The 20,695-nt window shown below is 40.9% G+C and overlaps 1 protein-coding gene across 2 annotated transcripts in view; it reads left to right on the forward strand.

Moving 5' to 3' along the window:
- ppp3ca (protein phosphatase 3, catalytic subunit, alpha isozyme) overlaps window positions 1-20,695 on the forward strand; it is a 49,635-nt gene that overhangs the window by 12,130 nt on the left and 16,810 nt on the right. For both annotated transcript variants that reach the window (XM_058416418.1, XM_058416417.1), the window contains exons 2-4: window positions 4,849-5,049; window positions 17,281-17,405; window positions 18,315-18,426. In XM_058416418.1, coding sequence (XP_058272401.1) covers window positions 4,849-5,049; window positions 17,281-17,405; window positions 18,315-18,426 — 438 coding nt within the window. The remainder of the gene's footprint in view (window positions 1-4,848; window positions 5,050-17,280; window positions 17,406-18,314; window positions 18,427-20,695) is intronic.

The raw sequence follows: 20,695 nt of genomic DNA on the forward strand, positions 1-20,695 counted from the left end.
CTCTCTCTCCCTCCCTGTACCTGCATTATCAAGCAAACGAAATGCTCAATAGGTGTCACTGATTCCTCATCGTCATCTTCAGATTTCTTTCAACCCCCCCCCCCCTTATTTTTACCCCTTTCCTCCGTTTTGCCTCATTTTGGCCCATTACCCTTACTTGCTTACTTTCTGTCCCTTTTAACATAAGATCTACCAACAGCAGAGGATGAAAGCTAACAAACACCTCTACCGGAGGCATGTGAAATGAGCTTGTTTGCACTTTCACTGCTGCTACAACAGTGCTAATTTCTGCTATGTGTTATGTGCGTGTAATCAATTATGTGATTTCTTTAGTGTCAGGCTAACAGTAGGACACCATGTCTGACTGTCCCGTGATAAGTATTCTAAACTCTTCCCTGCTGTGCCTCTTGCACAGTATAGATTAACACGTCAAAGGAACTGTGTATATGTAAGTAATATATTTAGAACATAAATAGGATTACAAACCTAATCATATGTAAAAAATTCATATATTTATATATGTCCTATACCCCTGCCCTGTCTCTATAAACACACACACACAAACACAGTGTAAATCCCACACTAGACCTGGGCCCATTATGTCACCAGTAGGTCCTCTCTTTTCCCCCTCAAGTCAAACATGAATTATTTAACTCAGTGTTGATGCAGCTGAGTCTCTGTTCCCAGAACCCTCTCCCATCCCTTTTACCGTGCATCTCATGTTTGCATTGCATTTATTTTGTTGCAGAGTGTACGCCTTCTTTAGGCTGTGTAGGCTGTATTACCATAAAAATTAGGTTTTAGGTAATGATGCAGTGCAGATGCAGCATAAGTCTTCCCTACCTTGAACTTTTCCATTTTGTAGTGTTGCAAAAAAAACAAAAAACAAAAACAAAAATCTCATAATAATGGAAAGGCAAGGTGGGGAGGGAATGCGAAAACTTTCTGCCAAGAAGAGTGGGCAGAAATATCAGGATCCAGGTATGCAAAGTTAATAGAGACATATGCCAGCTGTAATTGTGGCCAAAGGTGGTTCTACCCAGTTCTTTTTATTCAGGGGGGATATATAATTATGAAACCAACAGATTTTTGTTTGTTTGTTTAATTAACCTTTGGTTCACAATGTGCTAGACATATTGCATGAATAAAATGGCAATTAATTGTATTATAGATTAATTAATTATTTATATATAGATGGGTAAGAAAATCAGAATCGAGGACTCTGTGCATAAATTAAGCCTTATAATAATTGCATTCATAAATTGTCGTTTTTATTTAAAATAAAAACTAGGAATCGTTGATGGTACAAAGTAAGGATATGATTATGTAATTTTTGGAAGTGTGAGTTCTTTGTAACAGTCAGAAGACTTCTCTGCTGATTTTGAGAACAGGAATGACTGTTTATAACTGCTATAAAATAAGAGATAATAATATGAACTTGTGGATGATCTGCAACAGTAAATGCACCTGTAGTATATGGTTAAAAGTTATTAAAAATCCCTCTTTAATAAGTTAAAAAGTGGTAATTGTTGGCAGTGGTGTGGTTTAAGAGTAATACAACACAAAGGAAATAATACTCTGTTTTTGGGGTGTTAACAGTAAATCTGATTGATGACATTCTGTATCAGACTACTCCATCATTGATTATTTTCCTATATAAGCATACCCATCATAGTTAAAAGTGGCAGTGGGCCACAATTGGACTGGAGTCATGTTTATTTTTGCGATTCCAGTACTTCATTATCAGTTCTGTTGAGAGGTCTGGAACCAGATTTTGTAGAAAGGTAGTTATTCCTCTTTTCACTCTCTTATGCTACTTTCACACATACAGTGTTTTCATCGCTGGAAGTCACAGGTCTCTATACTATGAAGATGCCAGCAGGCGTTCCTACTACTGGTTGCCATAGTAATAAGGCAACCAGTTTATAAGTGGGTAGTGCAAATATCATTCCAAATCTGCCTTTAAATTTAAAGACTCTGGAGGAAGATTTGGCGTTTGTGTATAAAATATACACTGATCACGCATAACATTATAAGCAGTGACAAGTGAAGTGAATAAGACTGATGATCTCCTCATCATGGCACCTGTTAGTGGGTGGGATATATTAGGCAGCAAGTCAACATTTTGTCCTCAAAGTTGATGTGTTAGAAGCAGGAAAAATGGACAAGCGTAAGGATTTGAGAGAGTTTGACCAGGGCCAAATTGTGATGGCTAGACCACTGGATCAGAGCATCTCCAAAACTGCAGCTCTTGTGGGGTGTTTCTGGTCTGCAGTGGTCAGTATCTATCAAAAGTGATCCAAGGAAGGAACAGTGGTGAACCGGCGACAGGGTCATGGGTGGCCGAGGCTCATTGATGCACATGGGGAGAGAAGGCTGGCCCGTGTGATCCGATCCAATAGATGAGCTACTGTTGCTCAAATTGCTGAAGAAGTTAATGCTGATTCTGATAGAAAGGGGTCAGAATACACAGTGCAAGACGGGTCAGGGCTGTTTTGGCAGCAAAAGGCGGACTAACACAATAGTAGGCAGGTGGTCATAATGTTATGTTACCTGGTCGATGTACAACATAGCATATGAGATAAAGGAGTAGTGTGTGATCTTTGCCATGAATCGGGAGCACTCTACTGTTTTCAGTTCCATTGATAGACACTGCACCAAGTCACTAGATATTTGCATAAAGTTAAACTTTGTTGACACGCCCACTTCGCTCATGTCACCAGCTCTCGCTAACAATGAATGCTTTCCGGATCGCTTTGTCGCTGTACGTATAAAAGTAGATCCAGACATTAAGATATTTACACACTTCCCCTAACAGACACAAACACCACAGTTTCGTCGTAGCGCTCATTCTTTACCATTCCATTCATACAAATGTACCAATACCATTTATACAAATGGTGTCCACGTCATCCATTTCAAAGATGCTTTGTCTCTTGTTCATCGATCCTGTAACCACACTCTGTAATTAGAGTGCAGCTCATCGCCATCAGCACACGCGTAAATAATTCACCGTTCCGATGCTTTGTTGAAGCTCCATCATCACAGCACACATTTCATAATGAGTCACGCTTTGCACCATGTTCAACATTGACATGCTCTGTGTCTGATCAGGAACCCGAAAAATGTTACTCAACTGAGCATCAGCGTACACTTTTACTCCTGCTTTATCAATAATTCATGCGGTGGCAGTGTAAGTGATTGTTGTGGAGTGTCATTCACTCCGTTCGATGAAGCACTCCTATTGTTTAAATGCTAAAAGGCCATTTTACCTTGTTAATTTATGTCAATGAATGAACAATCATACTAATGAAGCATGTCTAATTAAAGTAGCCTAGTATTTTAAAAGGATTTATTTTAGGCAATGAGCCGTTCATGACAAAGCACCCTTTGGATCACAAGTATATTAAAAAAAACAGCCCAGCTTTAGCTTTGTACTGTATCATTATGTGAAGAAGGATGCTTGAATATATTAGGTTTTATTTGGCATTGATAGATGATGTGTTAGTTATAGAGTACGCTTCTGGCAAAGTTTTGTTGTTTCTCTCTCCTTTTGTTTCAGCGCTGTCTGTAATTGCACTTTTCATTTCCAGTGTTTATGTTTCCAAGTTCCAAAGATTTCCATCATCTATGTTAGACCATACCTAGAAATAAGCAATTGAGTTTAAAGTAGCGGTCACTTACCCAGTGTGCACTGTGAGCTGTTCTTATTAAAAAAAAAAAAAAAAAACTAATGAGGCTTACAATCTAATCCAGACCCTTTAGTCTTTAATGAGTTGGACTCATTAGTGGCTTACCTGCCTGGTACTTTTTTGGCCTCTCAGTCCCATAGCTTTTAAGTATGTAGCTCTTTACCCTCTCATGAGGAAAGAAGGTGTCATCCTGTTCCCTCTTCTAGAAAATTATATTTCCGCTGGCCTTGGTTTTATCTCATAACCAAACGCTTTGAGAGAGCAAGAGACCACAGGTGGAATATTATAGCAGTTGATGGATTGTATGAGTTTAATCCTTGTTCTGCAGGTCACATAGTCTCAGCAAGTTTCCAACCGGTACTTGGGCTAGCTGATACCATCTATCTCCTTTTTTGGTTTGATTAGCTAGAGTAACATGGCTAGTATTTGTAACACGTTCTTTCAAGAAATTTAAAGGCATGAGATTAATATTGCAGTCAAGTGTTAGTGGGCTGTGTTTGAGGCATGTGGAGCTCAGAAACATAGCTGTAAATAGCTGACCTGAGAAGGCCATTGCTCAGATAATTTAGGGGACGTTGCCTCTGCCTTCACAGTGGTTTGCATAAGAATTCAACCCACACCCACCTGTTTATTTTTGTTTGGTTTTTTCATTGTTTATGTATTTATTTATTTATTGCACAGTGTTACAATCTGAAACTAAAACAGCCTACAATGGGATCATATGTTATGAATCCAGTAGCCCATAATATTTAAGTAATGAAATCCGGAAATGGTTTTGGTTATAAAAATGCTGCCGTTGTTCTTTTGGCTGCTCCTTGTTTTGGGGTCACCACAGCAGATCATTTGGTCCGCATGCTTTGATTAGGCACAGGTTTTACACCGGATGCCCTTCCTGATGCAACCTTCCTGTTTGATCCGAGCTTTGGACTGGCTTTGAGAGTTAGCTCTTCAGTGGCTGGGTTAGCGCCCTGCCCGGAATCGAACCCAGGCCACGGCAATGAGAGTGCAGGATCATGCTGCTGGACCACCAGGAGGCTCAGTTTTGGTTCTAAATCAATATCCCCAAAACATTCCTGAATAATTCCATTTGACTTCTATGTTGTTGCTTTATAAGGATCTGTTAGATAACCTGCCGTCTTTCCTTCGCTTTTCTCAGCCGTGCCCTTCCCTCTGAGCCACCGCCTCACCATGAAGGAGGTGTTCGACTGTGAGGGCAAACCCCGGGTGGACCTGCTCAAAGCCCACCTAACCAAAGAAGGCCGAGTGGAGGAAGCGGTGGCCCTGCGCATCGTCAACGAGGGCGCCGCCATCTTACGCCAGGAGAAGACCATGCTGGACATCGAGGCACCTGTGACAGGTGAGAGACTTTACACCGTGCCTTACCGTCTACCGTGTCCACTTCGTCTATAACGTAAAGTGTAGCCATATTGAAAATTATTGCATGTGAGATACGTATGAGACACGCCTTTGTTTTTGAGGGTCCTGAATTTTTTCCATTTCAGTTCTTTAGTTCCGATCGGTCTGATTTAGAGAGATGTTAGAGAGTTCTCTTTATTGCTTTTCAGGGGGTTTGGTGGTTTAATGGAAAATGAAGTTATCTTGATTGCTTTTTACTCGGTTGGATAAGGGGTGAAAGTGAGCTGGCTATCACTCCCGTGCTTGAAGCGCCTGCAGTAGCAAGCTGTACTGAGAAAATTAGCACTTAATTGCAAGGAAGCTGCTACATTTTTTGGTGTTTTTTGTGTTTGACTCACCAGCAGAAGCATTGAAACATGGAAATAAGTGTCCAAAAAACAAAACCGTGTTTATGGGCAGATAATTGCTCCATGAAAAGTTTAGAACTGAAGGAAAATATTTAGTATGTGTAGCATTTAACACAAATTATTTTTGTAAAAATGACATTAAAAAGATCACAACTGAACGACACCATTATTCTTCTGGTCATGCTGCAAATCCAATTATTTCCGTTATTTTCAATAACGATCAATTAATTCTCTCATGTGGATGTATTATTTTAATAAAACATTTGATCTAAACTATTCTATTATAAACATTTTTTTTTTCAGATCTTCTTTATATCTCAGATTAAAAAGGAAAATATAAGCTCTTGTAAGTTAGCTAGCTTGAGGAATGTGTTTCTGTTGTTCATGTGTTTCAGCATTCAATCCAAAAGGATTATTAAATATTATCAAGCAATATTCTGGATTTGTCTGAGCTCTTTTCATCAGTTAAATAATATATACTTGAATATTAAAGTATATTTAAATGCAAATAAGTTTTGATTTTCACTCAAGTAAACTTTTGCCTCTTTAAATTTTTTATTTTTTATTGACACAGTCCCCATTCCTTTACTTAAGTATAGTTTCTGTGGGTCAGACACCTAGTACATTTGTCCAGCAGTCTGTTTCCCAGACTCGGCTCTGCGGATCCCATTCAGGTGTGCTGTAACACACATTGTTATACATATTTGATCATATACAAACATAAACTTCATGTATTGGGGTGCATAGGTTTACCAAGACGGAGGTCTTTCTATTGAATGTGTGTTGTACAAGTAAATAATTTTTTGTTCTCTCAAGGATCCTGTTTTAAGGAACTGGCTGCAAAGGGTATATCACTGTACTATTCCCTGTTTGCTGTTTCCACTGCCCCAGTTTTGCAGCTGACATGTACTGCATTCATGTCCTGCCCAAGTCTAAGTGCTTTTTGCTGTATTCGTCTCAAAACCGGACTTTAACACAAAGAGCTAGAGAGAGAATTAGATACAGAGTGTCCGGAATACAACTACAGAGGGAAAGAGATATACAAATAGTGACCCGGGATGGAAAAATAAACTCACAAAACCTTCACTTAGCTTAGAGTGAAGCCAAAGATAAAAAAAACAGATGTCAGCTAAGTGAAAAAAGTTGGTGGTTTGAAGACAGCTGTCACTTAGTGCTTACTAGATAAATGGTTGTTTGTTTATCATATTTAAGTATGCAGACATGCTGTCACGATTGCAAGGTGAATGACACAGTGTCTGAGCATGTTTAATAAGGTTTGACTGGCATATGGGAAAATACTCAATGAGTCACAATAGCAGTGACAGGGTACTCAGGGTATGCTAAAGGCAAAAAAAGTACAGTGAATACACTGCGCTAAACAAAAGCTAATATATAGGGCCCATGGCTGATATGCTAGTTAGGTGCAGTACTGAATTAAAAAAACAAAACACAAAACACCATTGGGATGGGCTGGGGTGTTGCAACTTGGTGTCTCTATATCGGTAAGCTCCAATATCGCTCATGCAGCTCCTTTGGTATTAAAAGTGCTTTGTTATTAGAAATATTAGACATTTGCTAAATATTTCCTTTGTCACCCTACATTTCTGGTTCTGGCATTGGATAGCCCCAGTGAAGGAGGCATGCTTCTCTGTTATTGAAGGTCCTTTTAATGGAACCGAACAACTTTTGTACAACATCATTGTGCATCCTAATTGCATCTGGGATACCACCTGTGTGGAGTCCTTAGAACAAAGCAACAAAACGATGTATGGTCCAGAATTTGCAGTAAATAACTTACATAACACAACTTAAACCACAAACATCCTCTCCAAACTTGTCTTCTGCCCCAGGGAGTGTATTTTTCTTAATGTTAATGTTAATGTTAATGTTCTTTAGTGATCCATTTTGGTAGCCTTGATTGAGCTCTCTCATTAGTATTGCTAGCCTTATTAGCCATCACTCAGCATGCTGTTTGCTAGTTATCTCAACAAACTTGTTCTGGGCTGTTGCTCAGAAACACTACTTCTCATTATATTATATATTATCCCCAGCAGGTTGGGATATCCCTCAGTGCCATCTCCTTTGAGTATACCCCTCAGTTGGAGTCAAACCTGACCCCATAGCCTAAACAGCTTGCTAGATGCAAACACCCACGGTCGGTAACAACGGATAAGCACAAAAAGAACTTCCGAGAGCAATTTGAGTTATATTCTAAGAGAATTAATGGCCTGGTGGCAGACAGAGCTCAGCTGAAATAGATTACTCAGTAGCTGGGACCATGCAAATTGAAAGTTCACAGCCTAAACAGAGCTCTGCTTATACTGGTAATCCTCCTCTTTCCTTTTCAGAGGAGCATGAATTTGCTATGTCTATGACTTTATCCCATTAATGGTGGACTCGGCAGTTAAAGTGCTACATCACTGTTTGCAGTGCCCAAGAGGTAAATGCAGCAACCCTGATGACTGATGAGACATCAACAAGTGTGGCACAGCGGCAATATGTTATCTGTTAGAACATTCACTCAAATTGACAGTAATCGATCCCTGTGTGGTTGCACTGACTGTCGGACACAAATGCTAGGATGTGGGGCAAGTCTCCACCCACCAGTTTTACACACAGTGCCACGTGTGATTAGCACTCTGCCTGGCAATTGCAAATTAAATTCTGTGAAAAACACCCTGTGTACCAGGTCACTCTTTGGGCCTGCTGTCAAATATAACCTGGTGAACCAGCATGGATATACAGACCATCTTCTGTAGAACTTTTAGGTCACAACAACCCAGCTCTCCACAAAGGTTCCACCTGTCTCATGCAGGTCTTTGGCAAGGAGCATCTTGTCCTCAGTCCCCTAATGCTTGAGTGCCACCTCATCCCTAAATAGCACATCCCATTCTCCACCACCCATCACTGAAGGGTCTCAAGGAGCAGGCCCATGGAGGACAGGTGCTTGTGGTGGAACGATTTTCAAGTGGAAAATTTTGGCAGCAATGACATGAAGACAGTCCTGAAGTCCTGAAGACAGTATTGCACAAACTTTAGAGTTTCTTCAGTTTTGGGCACCTTCTTGTAGCTCAGAGTCTATTCAGGTTTTGCTCAGCATTGTTCTAGATTTGAGTGATGAAACACCTTTATTCCCCATATGCTAAAGCTTTCCTTTTAAGGACAGGCATTTCTCTGACCCATATCTCCATGTATTCAAGTGGCCAGGAGGTACATAATACTGCTGTACTTGGAGGACTGGCCCACATGAGCCACCTATTTTAGACGCATCAATCCTCCCTGTACATGCTGTGGCACTTGGCCTCATGGTGAGTTCAGAAAAGAGCTCCTTAACACTGAAGCAATTAATTGCCGATTGCTAGTCACCCCGCCGCCCTAACGTGTGGAAGGCATTATTATGCTTGCCAATCAGATTCAGCCAGGTCACTGTGTGTGGTACTGCCTCCTGTTGAGAATAATGAGATTGTCGATGGCAGCCACAGGGGTAGTGCCCTTGGGGATTGTGGAAACTATAAGCTTTTTAGCAGATGGTTATCAGCCTAGGGCTGAACCCTGAAATTTTACAAACAGAGACATGGCCTCGTCAGAGAGTGGTACAATAGCTTTAGCTTCATGATTACTCATGACTTTTCTAATGAGTCTGTTGAGGAACTGTGACCCAGATGCACGAGGTAATCACCACGGACGATTCCCTTACTAGCATAAACAATGAGATATGTACTTTTAACCAAAGGGGAAACCTTCAGCTTTCTGAAAGCAGCATCAGTCTGAGTGACTCAGACTGAGTGCAGTAGCACAGTTCGACCATCCCTTCAGATTTCTCAGCCTTTTTTTTTTCCTGGCACAGCTGCTTAAATCCATCAGTATATCAAAACTGTAGAGAAGAAAGAAAAAGTAGAAGAAGGAGAAAAGAGAGGGAGAGAGAAGATCTGTCGAGCAGAACACACCTACACCTCTGAGTCATCTCCTCACAGCCCAGCTTTCTCTCTCTATCTCTCTCTCTCACGGCTGCCGGGTGATTTATATCTGCGTGGGTGTGTGTACATGTGTGTGGCTGTGTATGTTCATATCTCATACATGTTCGTACATATGTGAAATAATGCTTGTGTGACTGGATTCATGTGCATAAACGTGGATGCTTGAACGGATGGCCCCGATTAGCTCCTCAACATGAGCCAAATGAAGATAAGTGAAGTTTTGTGCTAGTGCGTCTTAATGACGGTAAGGACATGTGAAATATGCAGGAGATGTAGGACATGTACACAGGGAGATGTCACTGTGAATAGGGCCTTTTCCTTTCCTGATCCACCAAAATGGAAAACAAAAGCAATCTCTCTGCATGCTTGTCATACCTTCACACAGCTCTATAGCACCTGATGTAATGCTATTGTCATACACACACACACACACACACATGCTGTTTCCTGGTTCAAGCGGAGGTCAGGATCATCAATTCAAACTAAAGCTGATTTGTTCGGTGTGCCTTCTCGTGCTGGTTCTCATTAAGTCCAACGATGCTGTAGCCAAGCCACATCTGCATAATGCTGCTGTCACCAGAAAATCTCCATTTTGCCTCTTCCGATTTTTTTTTTCTTCCTCATTGCTGACTGTCCTTTTTCTGGATGCTCCTATTCTATTATTTTTCATTTTCAACAGGATACTAATCATAAAGCTGTAAGCGCTGATCAATACTAATACTGACAGGATCCTAACATTTATTTTGTTGCATCAATAATCACAAAGGCTGTATAGAAGGTGTTGCTGTGAGGACTCTGCATTGACTGTAATTCATCTAAACATTAATCATCAGATGCCATTAGTGATGTGGACAAAAACATAATATTATGACACTCTATTTTCACTGTGCAACACAGTATATATATATATATATATATAATTTTTTCATTGTTCACGGCTGGAGAGTACTGTAATGGAGTACAGCAGGTCTATACAATTGAATATACAATGAACAGAGTAATGTTTTAAATTCAATTCGACTCCCATTAAAGCTCTGTATGGAAAGTATTTGAGTTAATGTACCTTGTTACTGAACCTCAGGAAGATTTGCAAGCAAATCTGTGCATGTAAATTTCATATTTTTCCATTTTGACCTTCAAAGCCTTTTCGCCGGCCCATCAGCTATGCTGGTCAATTTCCTGTTTTTTTAGCAGAATGCCAGAAAGCCAGTGTCCTAAAAGAAGTGGAGTATATTGATCCATAATTTATATTGCAGTACTGCTACCTTACTGTCCTTACAGTGCCCACATCGAGGTGACACACATTTGGTCCGAGCATTCAGAACATCACCGACTTTATAAATTCAATATACTCTGAACTGGATTGATGCAGTCCCTTTTTGTAGCTCTGTGAGTTGAAACTGAACTTCTTACATTCAGCCCAAACAGTGGAAAGCTTTAAGAGCTCTCATCTCTCCTGAAAATCATCTCTAAAAAAGAAAGATTATAGGAGAGGAAGGAAGTAAAAGAGAAGAGGACACTGAAGAGATGAAACTCCTGCGATCTTGTGGGCGGCAGTGGAGCTGTGAACTGTAAGGCTGAATTGAATCCAAACAGCAGCATTCAGCAGAGAAAGTTAGGTATGTTGGAGATAAATGACGTGATATCGGAGCAGAACGAATGAAGAAATGAGCACTGATGGATGGAATTATTATAGCGGTCACCGACGCTTCTGCCAGAGATCTGTGTTCCTGCTGAGCAAACAAACCAACCTCTACTTTTAAAGACATTAACTAGATCAACTGTGAGAAATTAGGTTCATGGGCCTAGATGAAAAATTCATAGTATGATATCTAAACTATATAATAATCATAAATAAGGTCTGCATGTCTTGCTGAGTTCTAACTCACAAGCTGGCCTGCATTTAATCCTAATGATCGCTGAGTTCATCTGGACGTTCATTGTTCTGACCATGACCTTCACCGTAAACTTAGGGTCTCTAAACACCAAAAATAAGACAGTTAAAACCATTATACACCGATCAGGGATAACATTGTGAGCAGTGAGAGGTGAAGTGAATAAGACTGATGATCTCTTCATCATGGCACCTGTTAGTGGGTGTGATATATTAGGCAGCAGGTGAACATTTTGTCCTCAAAGTTGATGTGTTAGAAGCAGAAAAAATGGACAAGGGTAAGGATTTGAGCGAGTTTGACGAATGATGGCAGTGATGGCTAGACCACTGGATCAGAGCATCTCCAAAACTGGAGTGGTCAGTGTCTAGCAAAAGTGGTCCAGGGAAGAAACAGTGGTGAACCAGCGACAGGGTTATGGGCGGCCGTGGCTCATTGATGCACTTGGGGAGCAAAGGCTGGCCCGTGTGGTCCGATCCAACAGACGAGCTACTGTTGCTCAAATGGTTTTGATAGAAGGGTGTCAGAATACACGGTGCATGACGGGTCAGGGCTGTTTTGGCAGCAAATATGGGATCAACAAATTATTAGGCAGGTGGTCATAATGTTATGCCTGATCGGTGTATGGGGCACAGGGGCTTAGCGGTTTTCATGTTTGGCTTGCACCTTTTTTGGTTGGGGGATTGATACTCCTGTTTTCTCCCCAAGTTATAGGCTGATCTAAATAGTGTGAATATGGGTGTGTGTGTGATTTTGCCCTGTGATGGACCCTGGTATAGACATGGTCAGGTTCTTCGAGACCCAGTGTAGAATAAGTGGGGGTTCAGAAATTGCCATCATCAGTTCATATAATATATATAAAATTCATATTTCAGCCTGAGCACCTTTTAGCTTTTATCACATAGGTTCTCTCAGATGCACTGTTACCTAGTTTTATTTCATGTGGGAGAACTTGCCGCAGTTTCTTTTTCGTCCTGTTTGCTCTTCTGTCTCAGCGGCTTATCCACTGATTGTGTTTTTCTTTCACAAAAGTGATTTGTTACTTCATATGTTATTTTCTTTACCGACAAAGAAGGAACTGTAAGCACTAAATATCAAAGACAAAAAAAAGGTGCCTAGACCTTTCAACGTTTCTGTATGTGCAGTCTTAGAAAAGAAGGATCAATCTAAAAGCCTTAGGGGTTCTTTTGTTGACCCTCTGGCGAAACCTGGAAAGGTTCTTTGCCGAAGCTTTACAACAGAATGTCAGAGCAGGCTTCATGTAGAACCCTCTTTAAGAAGCTAATAACAGTTAACAGTTAATAACTGGACGACAAACCCGTGAAGTCTTTGTATTTTTCTTTGTGATCCATAGTTAATTTCTGAAAAAATAATAAATGATAACTTCAGGATAATAGTTTGTTTATTAACTTTATAGTTTATTTACTACTGATTGCTGCTTTATCATAAAAAACTTGAACAGTCACGCACAATTAATTTTATTTTGTTAAATACTTTGGCTTTGCTGTAGAATTTCTTTGTTGCATAATAACATCCCAGTATAATAGTTAATTTAATATGCCTTCTCATCCCACATCGGTGTCTGACCTCGCTAATGGCATTTTTTTTCCCTGATTGGGCAAAAATTCCCACACAAACACTCTTGTACAGAGTGCGGTGGCTGCTGTAGTCCCAAAGGCAAGGGGCAGCTGTAATGCCCGTGGTTTTGGAATGGGATTTCCAGTGAGCTTATATAGATATCCACAGGTCAGCAAGAAGTCTGGTAACACAGCACATCATGATCAAGCCAGCTACAGAAGAAACTGATGTGTATATGGGGTTTTACAAAAGCCAGAAGGTGACTGAGGAAGAGCAAAGAGTTAGTAAAATTCTGTACTTATTACAGATTTATTACACCGATCAGGAATAACATTGTGGGCAGTGAGAGGTGAAGTGAATAAGACTGATGATCTCTTCTTCATGCCACCTGTTAGTGGGTGGGATATATTAGGCAGCAGGGAACATTTTGTCCTCAAAGTTGATGTGTTAGAAGCAGGAAAAATGGACAAGGATTTGAGCGAGTTTGACCAGAAGGGCCAAATTGTGATGGCTAGACCACTGGATCAGAGCATCTCCAAAACTGCAGCTCTTTGTGTAGTGTTCCCAATCTGCAGTGGTCAGTATCTATCTAAAGTATCCTTTAAGTCCTGCAAGTTGTGTGGTGGGGCCCATGGAGGTCCCAACTCGCAATTACAGGACTTAAAGGATCTGCTGCTGTCATCTTAGTGGAGTCCATGCCTGGACGGGTCATAATGGTGGTCATAATGTTATGCCTGATGGGTGTATAGTGAAATGACAGAATCATGATGGTCCGGCGTGTGATCTAACAAAGAAATGTACAATTCCCCAAGTCACAAGTCACAATAAACAGACTGGGTTTCACAGTGCAGTCACGTACAATACCACATGCTATTACTTTCACTGTAACAGTCAGAGTACGTCAATATTCATATAAATACTGCCGTGTCTGTGGACGCTGTGGTTGCACAATGCTCTACTCCCTGCATCCCCTTTGCAGCAGATGCCATTTCCTACTTTCCTGTTCACTTATGTTCATTCGATTTCACTGTACATTATACAGCACTCATCATGCAACATGACTACCTTTTTCATATCAAGGGATAAGGAGCGGGGATTATATAAACCTTTTCCTATCTACAAAGCCTTTTTAAAAAAACATGGCTGACAGAGTCGTGCCTGGCTGGAAAGGGTTTTGAAGTTTCTTTCAGAAAATCCCAAGCTCTGCAGGAGATGGTAGAGAGAAGAAGAAAAAAAAAAAAACAGGGTGCTTGGAGATGCTCACAGGAGTAGCGTATGGGCTTCGTGGTGAACAGTGCACTTCACAAGGCCTGCTCATTCGTCTCTGCTGTACCAATTTAACACAAAAAAAACTGTCGGATGAAATGAATCGGCAAAATGGGCGTTTTTGTTCGACATACTGTTGCCTAATAGTATTTCTTTTGAGCACAGCCGGTGTAGAATCCTTGAAAGGCTGCTGCCGTGTAATAGCTTCCTGAAATAGTTCTTTAGAACACATTAAAACTCCTTTTTCGGGTTTCGTCTCAGGCGTCTACTTTACGTTCCGAACATGCAAAAACAGTTAATAGGAGTTACAGTTAGAAATAGACTGCAATTGAGTTATCAGTAGATAAGATGAAGACTGTTGTTTGTAAAAAAAAAAAAAAAAAAAGAAAAAAAAAAGAGGGGGATTAGAAAAGAGTTCAGGTAGATGATGGAGTGTGTCCACTTATCCACCCGCATCCTGTCACGTCGCTGTCATTCGTCTCGGGTTCCTGCGTGTGGGTGTGTGGATGCAAGGCAACCCAGACAGCACCGTACAGATCCCTTTTGTTTTTTTTTGTTTTTTTTTTTAATTTTCAGTACATATGAGAACTTTGTGTATTGTCTGATACAAGATACTAGGGGTGTAACACAATCCCACATACACTATCTGTTCAGTGCTCCAAAACATCCAGATCCTTTTTCAGATTTAAAGTGAATGGTGTGTGGTGTAAGTCAGAGGGGTTCCTCAACCTCAGCTACGTCACTCAGGTTCATTATTAAAGCTCAGCTAGAGGTATGCATGGGGTTCCCGGTCTATTTCAGTTCACAGTTCTGTTTTGTGTTTGTATCGTGTTTCAATTTCCCAAAAATATGAACATGTGCATAATTTAAACCACACTGACCAGCCAGTTACTAAAGATTTAAATGTTAGTCTGTTTAAACACACTGACCAGCTAGTCACTAAAGATTTAAATGGGTCAGTTAGTCTGTTTAAACACACTGACCAGCCAGTTACTAAAGATTTAAATGGGTCAGTTAGTCTGTTTAAACACACTGACCAGCCAGTTACTAAAGATTTAAATGGGTCAGTTAGTCTGTTTAAACACTGTCTGTTATTCTGTTTGTGTTTCTAATGGGGAAACAGTGACTCTAACTATGAAACTCGATGCATAATAAGAAGCTGTGTGTAAGTCTGCACCCCCTATGTTTTCCCTCGTCAAAATGTGTCTCTGAGCGAAATGTGTCTCTATTTTACATTTTTATCCTCAAATTTATCGTGTTTGGTTTTCAGATTAAACACGACATGAAGCCTGTAGGATGTTACGTACTTGAAACACTTGTGATATAATGAATTGCCCAGCAAGAATAAATTCATTGTTTGGCTACTGATAGATATTTAGCCCTCCCAGATAATATCATGAGCAAGCGTCATAGCTTTTCTCTCTCATTTCTATCTATCTTTCTCCGTCTGTCTCTGAGATATCCCTAAGGCAGGACAAAACTACTTGGCTGTCTCACACTGCTACATTGCTGCTAGGGGCTTGTCACTGTAAAATGTGTTAATGGCTCATCCTAATGGCTCAGCCCAGGCTTTCAATGCCCATGGCTCCAGTTACCTCAACACAGATAAGACGGCCGTCCATTTAACACGGCTTATGCTCATTTCAGCTGCATCCCTGAAGACCATTCGGGTCTAAATGCTTTGTTTGTCTGATTGATGGATTCGTCGGATTCAGCGATCGACGTATCGAGCATATCGCTTCTTGAGAGATTGTGGTCGCAAAATGCCTCCGCTTGCCTGCAAAGGAATCGCGTGGTAAATTTATCCAGCTTTAAATATACATACCTGCGTCGATGCTTGAGGTCGCAAAAACATTTGCGAGGATGAAATGGTCGGCTGGCACTGTTTGTGTTTTTGTGAAGCATTTTGCAAAGTGTTTGCGGTGTTGCTCCGAGCCCTGAGTGGGCGAAGGCCACAACGGAGCAGATCAGCGGAGACAGAGATGGCAGGTGGGAGGGAAAGAAAGAGAGAGGGGGAGAGGGAGAGATTGTGTGAATGTGTGAGTGTGAGAGAAAGAAAAGAAGGAGGGCAGTGAAGACAGAGGAGGAAGTGAAATGCTGTCTTGTGCTCCACAGTTTGGTCAAAGATCTAAAGCAGACTGACGCAGTTACAGTAGGTCAGCAAACACAAGGCACCTGCTTTGTGGATACACCAACAGATACATAAATACACACAAATACTCTGGTCTCTGTCTCATGCATCACTAGAATTCTAAGAAGTAACTCAGAGATTTTGACATGCACAAGCCAAAATAAACACATTTTAAACAGTATCTGATGTTTTCCTCATCCATAGCTAATGAACATCCTGTTGTAGCATGTGAAATATTCCTTGCTTAAAAACAAGCTGTGGCGCCAAAATTCTGAACCAAGAAATCACATTGGCTTATTAGTCAAAGCTGTTCAACGTTACCAAACACAGACTGTATTGTATGTTGGATATACACTGTGAGCTATATTTTATGTTGTATATATATGTCCTGAAGCCACACCCACACTGGGATATGAACAGACTGATGGGCCCCATGGGTAAATGCTTAGGCAGCATCTCCATGCCAACGCTGAGCAAAGGCAAGAGAAATGAAAACTCCTCATTTATTTCATTATTTATCCTCATCAAATTCATGTCGCCATGGCAACTGGAGTTTGCATCTCTCTCTCTCTCGCTCTCTCTCTCTCTCTCTCTCTCTTGCACTTCCTCCTCCTCAAGGATAGAATCATCAAACTGAAAGACAACAGAGATCTTCTGGCCATCGGATCTCCAGCCCAACAACCCACAGTCACCATCTCCCCCAGATGCATCCTATCATGCTATCCCCTGACTCCACGTACACACAGAGTGGTGTTTTAAATCCTCCCAATCTTTCTGTATAGCTTTCCCTCTTTTGCAGTTTTAATATTTATGCAGTCATTAAGAAGATTGGAGCAAGAGTGACTGCAGTGCCTCTACGCACTGTAACCGAGTACTGGAGAGGTTTCTATGGAGTGAGTCTTCTGGTGGTAAAGATTAATAGGCTCTGTTCTCTAATTCTCTCTCTCCCTCTCTCTCTATTCCTATCTCATTCTGTGCCAGTGTGTGGGGACATCCATGGGCAGTTCTTTGACCTGATGAAGCTATTTGAGGTAGGAGGCTCGCCCGCTACAACGCGATACCTCTTCCTAGGAGACTACGTGGACCGGGGTTATTTCAGTATCGAGGTGAGGAACGCACATCTCAAACACCAGCACTTCAAAAACACCTAGTTTTGAATGAGTGTGTGTATGACACCCTTTGATTTATTCCCAGGGTAAACTCTGGATGTATTGTAGCAGGTTGCTGAAGAGGAATGAATGAATGAACAATTCAGAAAAGTGTATCACTAATCAATTGCACATGCATGGAATAGCAAACCTTTAAGATTAGCTTGACCCTATAATGCGCCTAGCTGCAGTAAACTACACGTAAAGTATTTTTTTAACAAGGATGCATTAACAGATCTCTTTTCCAAGCCTGACACAAGGATTCTGTTTAGTACAGTAGCAAAGATCTCAGCTCATAAATAGAAGGTTCATTTAAGACATCATTTAAAAGAGTCTGTCTTCTACTGCAGATCGATGTTGTCTGAAGACGTAGTAATGAAACAGTTTCTAAGTAGATTAACATGCATCAAGGAGGGTTAGCAGTTCCATTGGTTATTAAGGTGGGGTTACACATGTAAGTCAAAAGGGCAAACATGTCCCCGTTATGACTTTATACTCTACTGGCATTTATTTTTTGTTATACACACACACACACACAAACACACACACATACATTTGAATACTGGGTTATTTAATTATTAAAGCAGCTTATTAATGCTAAAAAAAACCTCGGTAACCAAAGTGAAATATTGCACACATACACACACTCAGTGCACACCCTAGTTAGAAATAAGCCTAGAGATATGGTAATGTTTGCAATATTTTCTTGCAATAGTATGAATGGATAAAGAGCCATAATCGTTTGAGTTTTAGGCTAGGAGGTGTTGTAGTTATAGAGGATGAGGGTGATGGATGTAATAGTATGTAGTGGTGTAATTTGTCAAAAACACATCACACTTACTCTCTACCTCTGTTTCTACCCCACAGTGTGTTTTGTACCTTTGGTCGCTGAAAATCCTCTATCCAAAGACGCTATTTTTACTGAGAGGAAATCATGAATGTAGACATTTGACAGAATATTTCACTTTCAAACAAGAATGTAAGTATGGACTCATGCTTTAATCTTCTCATCCTCTTTTCTGACACTTCTCTCTTACCCATGCAGCATTATTTATTATTATTTTTTAATTCTGCTTATTCTACTCCTGAGACTTGGGAGCAAGCAATTTGTCTTCAATTTTTGAGCATGCCGTTCCCTTCCAGTTCAAATTCTCTTTAGCGCGTCTGAGGTTTAGTTACTGAACAGAGAAATGATCATGGCTGGTTTATTCAGGCCACCAGTTAAATTCAGAGGCACTGTTCCACATACACCGATCAGCCATAACATTGTGAGCAGTGAGAGGTGAAGTGAAGTGAATAACGCTGATGATCTCCTCATCATGGCACCTGTTAGTGGGTGGGATATATTAGGCAGCAAGTCAACATTTTGTCCTCAGAGTTGATGTGTAAGAAGCAGGAAAAATGGACAAGCGTAAGGATTTGAGCGAGTTTGACCAAAAAGGGCCAAATTGTGATAGCTAGACCACTGGATCAGAGCATCTCCAAAACTGCAGCTCTTGTGGGGTGTTCCCGGTCTGCAGTGGTCAGTATCTATCAAAAGTGCTCCAAGGAAGGAACAGTGGTGAACCAGCGACAGGATCATGGGTGGCCGAGGATCACTAATGCACGTGGGAAGAGAAGGCTGGCCCGTGTGATCCGATCCAACAGATGAGCTATTGTTGCTCAAATTGCTAATGCTGTTAAAGTTAATGCTGGTTCTGATAGAAAGGGGTCAGAATACACAGTGCAGGACAGGCCAGGGCTGTTTTGACTGCAAAAGCAGGACCAACACAATATTAGGCAGGTGGTCATAATGTTATGCCTGGTTGGTGTAGAGTATTGGTAGGCTAACTCCTTAGCTAGCAGAAGCTTTAGGCTTAGTCTCACAAAGCAGAGCATCTCTCTCTCTTTCTCTCTCTCTCTCTGTCTCTCTCACACACACACACACACACACACACACATCAGCATTAGCATAAATTATAGCATTTACTTTGATATGGTGTCCACCTACTTTGGCCCCATAGTGTATTACGCACTGGTCAGTTCTAACTTTTTCTACCTGTCTTATAGTGAGCATGTCAGCACTGTTAAGTCCAGATTAATACGGAGCTTGTCACATTAAGGGCACATAGAAAACCCGAAATTGAGAGCACAAGATTGACTCAAAAGAGAAGTGGAAGTGTGCTGTTTGGGACAGGAGATATAATAGGTTTGCGTGAGTTTAGTAAGGAGAAGTGTTTGATCGGGTGCATCAGGTGAAAATAGCTTTGTTCTTAAGGGAGGAGCAGCTGACTGGGAGAGAAGGCTGCAAAACACATGATGAGATAATGCTCACAAGTAGACCTATCCCACGAGGCCAAGCGACAGAATACAGACACAGGTGAGGGGGGGGGTTCAAGTGCTGAGTTGGTGGCAACCTATTTCTGTACCTACTCTGCTGACCTGTCACCATGGATACTAATGCCTCTGAGAGGCAGCGAATTAAGATTTAATGAAAAAAAGGGAACACACACGTCGTCCCACGCAGAGAGGGACCTTTACCAGACTAGCGGCGGTGTTCCTTCTGTTTGTTTGTAATGGAGGGAGACACCCAGGAGGGCTAGAAAAGTTCAAACCAGAGACTGAAGTGGAAGAATGAGCACATACACACACAAAAAAAAAAAAAATCAAGCAAATGTTTTTCAGTACTAAGAGTTTGTATTTCTAGAAAATATGATCTTGCCGAGTTACATAATGAGAACTGTACACAAAATCAATAGCATATAATCACAAGAAGACAATATAATGAATATGTAAGGATAATTAACATCACTTACAACCATCAGTGAAGAAATGATCAATCAAATGATCAAATGTTCTCATAACGGCGTCTTGCAAAAAGTTATATTCTTAATGACGGACACGTCATACATTTTTAGGCATTCAGACATTAACTTAACCTTCCTATGATTGAAAACCCTGGAGACTCCTTTTATATTGATCTCAGGTGCAGTGGTTATTAAGTGGTTAATGCTCTGGATTGTTAATTGGAAGGTGACGGTTCAAACCCCAGCACTGCCAAGCTGCCACTGTTGGGCCATTGAGCAAGGCCCTTAACCCTCTCTGCTCCCGGGGTGCTTCATCATAGCTACCCCTACGCTCTGACCCCAACTTCCTCAGCTGGGATATGTGAAGAAAAGTATTCCACTGTGCTATAACGTATCTGTGGCGATAATAATAAAGGCTGCTTCCTAACAGAAAAATTTATTCAATGCATAAAATCCAACAGA

This window comes from Hemibagrus wyckioides, linkage group LG18 (genome assembly GCF_019097595.1).
Source record: "Hemibagrus wyckioides isolate EC202008001 linkage group LG18, SWU_Hwy_1.0, whole genome shotgun sequence".
NCBI classification, from domain to species: Eukaryota; Metazoa; Chordata; class Actinopteri; order Siluriformes; family Bagridae; genus Hemibagrus; species Hemibagrus wyckioides.